Source organism: Ranitomeya variabilis, chromosome 4 (genome assembly GCF_051348905.1).
Source record: "Ranitomeya variabilis isolate aRanVar5 chromosome 4, aRanVar5.hap1, whole genome shotgun sequence".
NCBI lineage: Eukaryota > Metazoa > Chordata > Amphibia > Anura > Dendrobatidae > Ranitomeya > Ranitomeya variabilis.
In genome coordinates, this window is record NC_135235.1 from 738,658,067 (window position 1) to 738,670,062 (window position 11,996).

At 47.3% G+C, this 11,996-nt stretch overlaps 1 protein-coding gene across 1 annotated transcript in view; it reads right to left on the reverse strand.

Annotated features, from left to right (window-relative positions):
- LOC143767995 (uncharacterized) overlaps positions 1-10,950 on the reverse strand; it is an 85,956-nt gene extending 75,006 nt beyond the window's left edge. The window contains exon 1 of the mRNA XM_077256600.1: positions 10,374-10,950. Coding sequence (XP_077112715.1) covers positions 10,374-10,412 — 39 coding nt within the window. The 5' untranslated portion in view covers positions 10,413-10,950. The remainder of the gene's footprint in view (positions 1-10,373) is intronic.
- Positions 10,951-11,996: the final 1,046 nt, after the last annotated feature.

The following is an 11,996-nucleotide window of genomic DNA, read 5'->3' on the forward strand; positions in this document are numbered from 1 at the left end:
GTCCTGGGGAGGAGGGGGCAGAGTTACAGCCACGCATCCGCGGAAATGGCGGACGCGACGTACAAAAAAAAGGTTACATTGAACTTTTTTTGTGACGACGGGGGCTAAAGTTATGGTTAGGGTTGGGGCTAAAGTTAGGGTTGGGGCTAAAGTTAGGGTTAGAGTTGGGATTAGGGTTAGGGTTTGGATTAGGGTTGGGATTAGTGTTACGTTTGGGATTAGGGTTGGGATTAGGGTTAGGGTTGGGATTAGGGTTAGGGGTGTGTTGGATTTAGGGTTTTGATTAGGGTTATGGTTAGGGTTGAGATTAGGGCTGTTTTGGGGTTAGGGTTGTGATTATCGTTAGGGTTGTGATTAGGATTATGGATCGGGTTGAGATTAGGGTTAGGGCTGTGTTGGGGTTAGGGTTGGAGTTAGAATTGGGGGGTTTCCACTGTTTAGGTACATCAGGGGGTCTCCAAACACGACAGCCAATTTTGCGCTAAAAAAGTCAAATGGTACTCCCTCCCTTCTGAGCTCTGCCGTGCGCCCAAACAGTGGTTTACCCCCACATATGGGGCATCAGCGTACTCGGGATAAATTGGACAACAACTTTTGGGGTCCAATTTCTCCTGTTACCCTTGTGAAAATAAAAACTTGGGGGCTAAAAATCTTTTTTGTTGGAAAAAAATATATTTTTTTATTTTCACTACTCTGCATTATAAATTTCTGTGAAGCACTTGAGCTTTCAAAGTTCTCACCACATATCTAGATAAGTTCCTTAGGGGGTCTAGTTTCCAAAATTTGGTCACTTGTGGGGGTTTCTACTGTTTTGGTACATTAGGGGTCTGCAAACGCAACATAACGCCCGCAGACAATTCTATCAAAGTCTGCATTCCAAAATGGCGCTCCTTCCCTTCCGAGCTCTGCCGTGCGCCCAAACAGTGGTTTACCCCCACATATGGGGTACCAGCATACTCAGGACAAATTGGACAACAACTTTTGGGGTCCAATTTCTCTTGTTACCCTTGTGAAAATAAAAATTTGGGGGCTAAAAAAATCTTTTTTGTGGGAAAAAAAATATTTTTTATTTTCACTACTCTGCATTATAAACTTCTGTGAAGCACTTGGGCATTCAAAGTTCTCACCACATATCTAGATAAGTTCCTTGGGGGGTCTATTTTCCAAAATGGGGTCACTTGTTGGGGGTTTCTACTGTTTAGGTACATTAGGGGTCTGCAAAGGCAACATAACGCCCGCAGACAATTCTATCAAAGTCTGCATTCCAAAATGGCGCTCCTTCCCTTCCGAGCTCTGCCGTGCGCCCAAACAGTGGTTTACCCCCACATATGGGGTACCAGCATACTCAGGACAAATTGGACAACAACTTTTGGGGTCCAATTTCTCTTGTTACCCTTGTGAAAATAAAAATTTTGGGGCTAAAAAAATCTTTTTTGTGGGAAAAAAAATATTTTTTATTTTCACTACTCTGCATTATAAACTTCTGTGAAGCACTTGGGCATTCAAAGTTCTCACCACATATCTAGATAAGTTCCTTGGGGGGTCTATTTTCCAAAATGGGGTCACTTGTTGGGGGTTTCTACTGTTTAGGTACATTAGGGGTCTGCAAAGGCAACATAACGCCCGCAGACAATTCTATCAAAGTCTGCATTCCAAAATGGCACTCCTTCCCTTCCGAGCTCTGCCGTGCGCCCAAACAGTGGTTTACCCCCACATATGGGGTACCAGCATACTCAGGACAAATTGGACAACAACTTTTGGCGTCCAATTTCTCTTGTTACCCTTGTGAAAATAAAAACTTGGGGGCTAAAAAATCTTTATTGTTAAAAAACACGGATATTACATACCTGGTAATGTGTTTTTTCATGAGACATGACGGCACCACGAGAGAGGATCCGCCCATCAAGGACAGGAAACCTTCAAGATAAAAGGGGCGGCTCCTCTCTCCACATCAGTTGTTTACAGAGTACGAGAGGAACTCCGCTGGTTAGTGTACACATAAATAATACATCCTATACGGTTCTATTCACCGATATCCCAGGGAGTGTATAATACAAATAATGCTAATAATGCACCCAACTAATGACGTGATCAAAAGGGTGGGAATATAAGGGTGCCGTCATGTCTCATGAAAAAACACATTACCAGGTATGTAATACCCGTGTTTTTCCATCATACATGACGGCACCACGAGAGAGTTACAGAGATTGTATTCTCTTTAGGGAGGGATCACTGCTTGTAACACTCTTCTCCCAAATGTGAGATCAGAGGTAGCAGATAGGTCTAGCCTATAATGTTTAAAGAACGTAGACGGAGAGGACCAAGTGGCCGCCTTACAAATCTGGTCGATGGTAGCATCTGCTCTCTCCGCCCACGACGTCGCCATGGCCCTCGTGGAGTGGGCTTTCAGACCCTGTGGAACAACCTTGCCTGCACTACTATACGCTAGAATAATGGCCTCTCTCACCCATCTAGCTATAGTCTGTTTTGAGGCTTTAAGGCCCTTCCTTGACCCCTGGAACGAAACAAATAAAGCCCTATGCTTCCTCCAGGATTTTGTCACCTCTAGATACTGTAGGATACATCTCCTAACTTCTAGGCAATGGAGTCTCTCCTCTTTTTGGTTACTGGGATTGGGACAGAAAGAGGGTAGGGTTATGTCCTGAGCCCTATGAAATCTCGATACCACTTTGGGGAGATATGCCGGATCTAATTTTAATACAACCCTATCGTCCATGATTTGTGTGTAAGGGGGGTCAGCTGACAACGCGTGTAAATCCCCCACCCTACGGGCTGATGTAAGGGCCACTAACAAAGCTGTTTTTAATGTTAGTATTTTATCAGAAGTTGTATTTAATGGCTCAAAGGGGCTTTCCGTCAGGGCTGTTAACACTAGATTTAGATCCCATGGTGGAGGAGTAGGAGATGGAACAGAGTCAGCTCTACTACAGGCTCGGACAAACCTCACCACCCACCTATTACTTGCCAGGTCACAGTTAAATAGTGCTGCTAAGGCTGAAATGTGTACTTTGAGGGTACTAACAGCTAACCCCAGATCTAAGCCCTTCTGCAGGAACTCCAGTATTGCCACTATTGGGACCTCCCCTTCCCGTATTGGCCCTGAGCTGGAGAGGAATTTCTTCCATATTCTCCCATAGATCTTGGTCGTTACTGGCTTTCTGCTGCTGAGCAAGGTGGATATTAGCCCAGCTGAGAACCCTTCTTTCTCTAGTAACGACCGCTCAAATGCCAGGCTGTCAAATGAAGCCCGGAGTTCTGCGGGTGGTTGAAGGGACCCTGCGTTAGAAGGTCCTGATCTTCCGGGAGAACCCATGGGTCCGTCACTGACATCACTCTCAGCCAGTAAAACCACGGTCTTTTCGGCCAGAAGGGAGCTATGACAATTACCCTGGCCTTGTCCTCCCTGATCTTCCTCAGAACCACTGGGATTAGACATATTGGTGGGAAGGCATACAGGAGTCCTGACGTCCATTCTATGCTGAAGGCGTCTACTGCCAACGGCCTGTCTGCTGGGTTCAGGGAGCAGAACTTTTGGACTTTCTTGTTGACTTTTGAGGCAAAGAGGTCTATCTTGGGTTTTCCCCACATGCGCACTATCCGTTGAAAAACGGACTTTTTTAGGGACCATTCTCCTTGCCTCAAGTGGTTCCTGCTTAAAAAGTCTGCCTTTATGTTGTCCACGCCTCGGATATGCAGGGCCGATAATGACAGGAGGTGCCTTTCGGCTAGAGACATGAGTCTTGTGGTTACGTGCATCAGAGCCCGAGAGCGGGTGCCTCCCTGGTGGTTCACGTATGCGACCGCTGTTCGGTTGTCCGATAGGACTCTCACATGATGCCCTGCCAAGTGAGGAAGTAATCTCTCTAGCGCTTTTTCTATTGCTAGGAGCTCCCACTCGTTTGAGGATAGATCTTTCTCCTCTTGAGCCCAGGGGTCTTGGACCCATAGTGTGTCTGAGTGGGCTCCCCACCCCCACGGACTGGCGTCTGTTGTGATCACCTTGGAGGCTGTGAATGTCCAGGGAACTCCTCTCGGGGATGACTCTATCTGTAACCACCATCTGAGAGATTGGAGCACAGAGAGTGGGAGAGTGAGCTTCTGCTCTAACTGCCCCTGAAGTTCCTGGTCGTTCTGCAGCACACACCATTGCAGTTCTCTTGCATGGAACTGGGCCCATTTTACTGCCGGTATGCAGGAGGTTAGGGATCCTAACACCGACATGGCCCTTCTTAAAGTCATTTCCGGTTTTTTTAAAGTGGTCATAATCATTTGTTTGATTTTTTCCTCTTTTCCTTCTGGGAGGCGACACTCCTGTGCCACGGAGTCTACCGTTATCCCCAGGAAATTCTGGACCATAGCTGGCTCCAGCTTGGACTTCTTGAGATTTAGTTGCCATCCCAGTGTCTGAAGAGTGTCCATCACTATCCTGACCTGTTCCTGACAGTGAGAAAAGTTCTTCCCCACTATCAGGAAGTCGTCCAGGTAGGGTATTATCAGAGTGTCTTTTTCTCTGAGATGAGCTGTGACCTCTGCTATCAGCTTTGTGAATACCCGTGGGGCTGTTGCTATCCCAAAGGGCAGAGCCTTGTACTGGAAGTGACGCAGCTGGGACCCCATCTGGACTGCCACTCTGAGAAACCGACGATCTTGTTGTCTGATTGGGACGTGATAATAAGCGTCCTTGAGGTCGAGGACGGACATGTAACACTGGGGATAGAGAAGTTTCACCGCTGATTTTATGGTCTCCATCTTGAATGATGGTATTACAAGAAATTTGTTGAGGCCTTTTAGGTTTATTATTGTCCTCCAGGAGTTGTCTGGTTTCTTTATGAGAAAAAGAGGGGAATAAAATCCTTCCCTTCTTTCCTCTATAGGAACTTCTTCCAAGACGTGTTTGTCTAGGAGTGATGTTACTTCTCCTTCCAGACTGTCTTGTTTCTCCTGAGAGGATTGTACTGGGGTCTGCATATACCTTCTTGGAGGCCAGTGGTGAAACTTTAGTTTTAGGCCTGATCCTACGATCTGCCGGATCCATATGCTGGATGAGATCCTCTCCCAGGCTGGAAGGAAGTGAGAGAGCCTCCCTCCCACCTGAGAAGGACCGTCACTGGGAGGGTTTTTTGGTGTCTCTGGGGGACTTGCCGAAATAGAAGCCCTTTCCTCCCCTGGGTCGCTTGTCCAGGTTGCTCCTGTCTCGGTCTCTGTACTGCTGTCTCCGGAATTTTTGACCTCTCCGAAAGGAGCGACGAAAGGGCTGAAACGGCTGTTTCGGGAAGTTCTTCTTTTTATCCCCGGCTTTCTCCAACACCTCGTCTAAAGCCGGTCCAAAGAGGAAGATCCCCTCACAAGGCAAAGAGCAGAGCTTCATCTTCGCCTGAGTATCTCCTGGCCAGCATTTAAGCCATACGGCACGGCGTCCTGTGTTGGCTAACGCTGCTGACTTTGCTGCCAGCCTAGCCGAGTCCGCTGATGCTTCAGCTAGAAACACCGCCGCTGCTTTCATAGTTGGTATTGCCTCCAGGATAGTTTCCCTGGGAACTTTTTTCTCTACCTGTTCCTCCAGGTTGTCTATCCAGATTTTAAGGGATCTGGCTACACAAGTGGCCGCGATGGCTGGCCTTAGTGCTCCTGCTGAGGCTTCCCAAGCTGTCTTCAGGGAACTGTCCACCTTCCTATCCAGAGGTTCTTTTAGAGAACCTAGGTCCTCGAATGGCAGGGAGGATTTCCTGGCAACTTTGGAGACCGCCACATCAATTTTTGGGGCTCTGTCCCAAGATGAGGACGCCTCCTCTTCAAAAGGGTACCTTCTTTTTAGGGAGGTAGTTAACTGGGACCTTTTTTCTGGCTTTTGCCATTCCCTTTTAATTAGTTCTTGTAGCTGCTCATTAACAGGGAATGACCTCCGTTTTTTCTTTTGTAGGCCAATGAACATGAGTTCCTGGGCTGTCTTTTTGGCCTTCTCATCTACCAGCCCCATGGTAGCGCGAACAGCTTTAATAAGCCTATCCGTAGCCTCTGCTGGAAAGATGTCTTCTTCCTCTGAGCTACTATCAGAGCAGCGGGCTGTATTGGAATCCTGCTCTGACCCCGAGGAATCTCTTTGGGATCCTACTGAGGGGCTGGATCTGTTCCTAGATCTGGCATCTGTGTCAGCTGTCTGTAATGCGTTTACGGACCTAGAGACTTCGGTCTGAATCAGGGACCTTAGGCTGTCCGTAAAGGAGGGTGTTTCCTCCGCAACAGTCTGATTGATACATTCCTGACACAGTCTTTTACCCCAAGATGTCTTTAAGGGTTTTTTACATAAGGGGCACTCCTTATTTTTAGTTTTCCCCTGACGCTTTTTGGGGACCTCCTATACTCCACCCCGCAATGTATGTAAGAAAAGAGGGGAGAGACGGAGATAAGAGAAGAGAAAAGAACAGACATTAGCGTGCTGGACTTTCTCGCAGATCACTCACTACTCGGACGCTTTCAAAGTACGGGTACCGGATCCGGAGGTTGGCTGGATTTCTCCATGTCTCCCACTGAGACTAGGGACCCCTCCTTGGCACGGCGATCCGTCCGTACGCTGTCCGAGCGGCTTCTGCTGCTGCCATGGCGGGACTGGCTCTTTTCGCTTGAGCGAGACCGCCTCTCCTGCATCTCTTGCTGTGGCATCAAATGCTCTGGTGAAAGACTCTCCATCATACACGTTAACACTTAGCAAGAGTAGTCACCTTCAACCTGGCCTGGTTTTAGTGACACAGGGCAGCGTTTCTGGCTTGTTTAAATAGTTTCACTTTTTTTTTTTTTTTTTTTAATGAATCACCTGGTTGATCCTGTCTTACTGGCTGCTTCAGTGATCAGGTGTATAAACGCACCTGTCCTGAATGATTACCTGGTTGATCGTGCCTGCACCACTTCCGGTGCTTCTATGTGCAATCAATCACCTGGTTGATCCTGCCGTCGCTAGCGCTATGTCTGCGCTGTATGATCATGCCAGCGCGCACCCGGCAACCACTTCCGGTGCGCGCTTTTTAATCTACCATTTACCTGGTTGATCCTGCCTCTGCCAGAGCCCTGCGCGCGCACCCGGACTTACTTCCGGTGCGCGCTGCTGAATTGTGCTCCAGGCGTGCGCATCACTTCCGGTGTGCGCCGCCTTTTTCGGTCCCCCTGCCCCATAGCTCTACACAAAGGTGCCGAGTGCTGCCGCCGGGTAATGCGGGCACGTGTCGTACCTTCACTTCCGGGTATCCGGCGCCGGCTGGAGGGGCTTCAGCGCCGCCACGCCACAGATGTCAGCCAGCACTTCCCTCTGCGTCCCTCATCGCCAGACACCGCTCCATGCTCAGGTACCAACCAGAAAGGAGGGAGGGAGGGAGGGAGGGGGAGACCTGCTTTAGAAGCTCAACAGGGAGGCCCCCAAAACCTCCGTGGAGACTTACTCAGCCCGGGCACCGATGTGCCTCACGGGCTGCATGGCCACCTTTGGTCAACAGGGGGGGCACCAAAAGGTGACCCCCGTGGACAGCAGGATTTATCACTCGACAGGGGGGGAGCGCACCTGCGGCCCCCATGGAGAATCTTCACCCGGGCGTTCGCCTCGCGGGCTGTGGCCATGCTTCGCTCAGGGGGGGCATGGTATACATTGACCCCCGAGGCGACTACGGGTGCCTGGTGACGGGTGCAGCAGACCAGCGCCTGCCCAAATCCACCCGACCCAGGCCCCGGCATCCTCTTCAATCTTCAGACGTCATCCATCTTCATCAGACGTCTTCCATCTTGAGGGTTCCCCGTCAAGGACAGGAAACCAACTGATGTGGAGAGAGGAGCCGCCCCTTTTATCTTGAAGGTTTCCTGTCCTTGATGGGCGGATCCTCTCTCGTGGTGCCGTCATGTATGATGGAAAAATATATATTTTTTATTTTCACGACTCTGCATTATAAACTTCTGTGATGCACTTGGGCATTCAAAGTTCTCACTACACATCTAGATAAGTTCCATGGGGGGTCTAGTTTCCAAAATGGGGTCACTTTTGGGGGGTTTCTGCTGTTTAGGCACATCAGGGGCTCTCCAAACGCGACATGGCGTCCGATCTCAATTCCAGTCAATTTTGCATTGAAAAGTCAAATGGCGCTCCTTTGCTTCCGAGCTCAGCCATGCGCCCAAACAGTGGTTTACCCCCATATATGAGGTATCGACGTACTCAGGAGAAATTGCACAACAACTTTTGTGGTCTAATTTCTCCTGTTACCCTTGTGAAAATAAAAATTTGGGGGCAAAAAGATCATTTTTGTAGAAAAAATGAGATTTTTTATTTTCACAGCTCTACGTTATAAACTTCTGTGAAGCACTTGGGGGTTCAAAGTGCTCACCACACATCTAGATAAGTTCCTTAAGGGGTCTAGTTTCCAAAATGGTATCACTTGTGGGGGGTTTCCACTGTTTAGGCACATCAGGGACTCTCCAAACGCAACATGGCATCCGATCTCAATTCCAGCCAATTCTGCATTGAAAAAGTCAAACGGTGCTCCTTCACTTCCAAGCTCTGCGGTGCGCCCAAACAGTGGTTTACCTCCACATATGGGGTATCGACGTACTCAGGAGAAATTGCACAACAACTTTTGTGGTCTAATTTCTCCTGTTACCCTTGTGAAAATAAGAATTTGTGGGCGAAAAAATCATTTTTGTGAAAACAAATGCGATTTTTCATTTTCACGGCTCTACGTTATAAACTTCTGTGAAGCACTTGGGGGTTCAAAGTGCTCACCACACATCTAGATAAGTTCCTTGAGGGGTCTAGTTTCCAAAATGGTGTCACTTGTGGGGGGTTTCCACTGTTTAGGCACATTAGGGGCTCTCCAAACGCGACATGGCGTCCGATCTCAATTCCAGCCAATTCTGCATTGAAACAGTCAAACGGTGCTCCTTCACTTCCAAGCTCTGCGGTGCGCCCAAACAGTGGTTTACCTCCACATATGGGGTATCTGCGTACTCAGGAAAAATTGCACAACAAAATTTGTGGTTAAATTTCTGTTTTTACACTTGTGAAAATTAACAAAAATGGTTCTGAAGTAAAATGTTTGCAAAAAAAAGTAAAATGTTCATTTTTTTCTTCCACATTGTTTTAGTTCCTGTGAAGTACGTAAAGGGTTAATAAACTTCTTGAATGTGGTTTTGAGCAGCTTGAGGGGTGCAGTTTTTAGAATGGTGTCACACTTGGTTATTTTCTATCATATAGACCCCTCAAAATCACTTCAAAGGTGATGTGGTCCCTAAAAAAAACATGGTGTTGTAAAAATGAGAAATTGCTGGTCAACTTTTAACCCTTATAACTCCCTAACAAAAAAAAAAAATTGTTTCCAAAATTGTGCTGATGTAAAGTAGACATGTGAGAAATGTTATTTATTAACTATTTTTTGTGACATATCTCTCTGATTTAAGGGCATAAAAATACAAAGTTTGAAAATTGCAAAATTTTAAAAATTTTCGCCATATTTCCATTTTTTTCATAAATAATCGCAAGTAATATCGAAGAAATGTTACCACTAACTTGAAGTACAACATGTCACGAAAAAACAATCTCAGAATCAGCGGGATCCGATAAAGCGTTCCAGAGTTATAACCTCATAAAGTGACACTGGTCAGAATTGTAAAAATTGGCTCGGTCATTAAGTACCAAATTGGCTCTGTCACTAAGGGGTTAAATGAGAAAGGTGTGTCCACACTTTTGGTCTGTACTGTATATATATAAAATACATACACACATCTATTCTATGTGTATATATGTATTCTGTTCACGTGTGTACGTGTGTGTGTGTGTGTGTGTGTGTGTAAGAATATTTCGTGTTAAAACGATGTGTACATAATAATACTGCTGTATCTAAAAGCTCATGTTAAAATCACATTGCATACGTATGCCATACGGATATTCAGTTTAAAAAAAAAAGAAATCGTACAGCACTTGAATGACACTTGTCCGTTTTTTCGGTCCTGACATCTGAACTTTTTTCACACATATGGGTATGAGCCCTTATTAGTATGCACAAATAATCATGTAGCAGGCAGGAAGAGGGCGCTTCTCTGCACCATTGTATCAGTCTGTGTTAGTTGGGGGTCCCTGCTAGGTCTATCCCATATATGATCTCCAGTGTATCCAAGTCACATTGCAAGGATTCCAGGGCTTAGTTCCAGGATGTAGACGCCATCTTGCCACACCACAGTTGAACTAACTTATGTAAGGTTAATAACTGATGTCATTAGACATACATACACACAGACGGCTCTATAACTGTGAGAGGAGAACGACGTGCAGGACTCTGACATTACAGGAGGCTGTGATAAATACCCTGTAGAGTATTACTCACTGAGCTGCGGCTGAGGTCGGCACAGGAAGCTGTTTTCATAGAAATGTCCAGTCCGGTTTCTTAGACTCCATAAACCTGCTTCAGCATAAGCAAACAAAAGAAGATATCCTTCTCCGGAACAGAGTGAAGACAAACAGAAAATAACCAGTCCATATAGTAGTGCAGGTCCGCCCGCTCAGGTCAGAGACTTTAGCACACACAATGGAGGCCTCCACACCTCCAGTCACAGACCCTGAATGACACACTTGGTTTCCTTTCTATCTGCCAAACCACAACCCCAGGGCGGGGATATGTGAGCAGTCATTCCCACCCATCTCTTTTGACTTCTCTTAAAACCTGTCCTTTGAATGCTCAGTAACTCTTTCAGCGCTGGAGCATGCTTTCCCGGGCTTATATCCCCGAGGCTACCAGTAGTGATGTGTGCTTCATGAAGGATCTGACACAAAGAGACGGCTCTTTGACGTAAATGATTGGGAGCGGAGACAAACTTTTTTTTTTCCCCTGCTGTTTGCTTAGTTTCTTTCCTCCTGACTGGGGGGGGGGAGGAGGAGAAGGAGGAGGAGGAGAGTTAGAGCAGTGTGTACAACTGGGGAATGATTGGCAATGCTCTGTTGTGACTGGGCTCCTCCATTTCCTGTGATTGGCTGCTCAGTGTAGTGAGGGCACACATGATCTGTGATTGGCTGCTCAGTGTAGTGAGGGCACACATGATCTGTGATTGGCTGCTCAGTGTAGTGAGGGCACACATGATCTGTGATTGGCTGCTCAGTGTAGTGAGGGCACACATGATCTGTGATTGGCTGCTCAGTGTAGTGAGGGCACACATGATCTGTGATTGGCTGCTCAGTGTAGTGAGGGCACACATGATCTGTGATTGGCTGCTCAGTGTAGTGAGGGCACACATGACCTGTGATTGGCTGCTCAGTGTAGTGAGGGCACACATGATCTGTGATTGGCTGCTCAGTGTAGTGAGGGCACACATGACCTGTGATTGGCTGCTCAGTGTAGTGAGGGCACACATGATCTCTGATTGGCTGATCAGAGTAGTGAGGGAACACATGATCTGTGATTGGCTGCTCAGTGTAGTGAGGGCACACATGACCTGTGATTGGCTGCTCAGTGTAGTGAGGGCACACATGATCTGTGATCTATCACAACCTGCAGTCACAGACACTGGACAGTGGTGGATGTCCAGCAGCTGCAGGATGAGCAGAGGCACTGCGGTGAGGAGGCACTGACGTCTTTGGCTAATAACAGGAGGAGGATTTCTACCTTTCCTTTATTTCTATAGTTCCTGCTGATCTACAGTTGGAAAGTAATAATATAACTCTGAGGCAGATCCAGGTATATGTAAAATAATAGTGTAATAAGTCAGCAACAGTGACTCACACACAGGGCTCTATAACCGCTTAAAGGGAACCTGTCACTCCTAAAATCAAAGGTGAGCTAAGCCCACCGGCATCAGGGGCTTATCTACAGCATTCTGGAAAAAGAGGTTAGATTATACGCACCTGGGCAGGCGGTCCGATCCGATGGGCGTCGCAGTCCGGTCCGGGGCCTCCCATCTTCTTACGATGATGTCTTCTTGTTGTCTTCCTGCTGCGGCTCCGGCGCAGGCATACT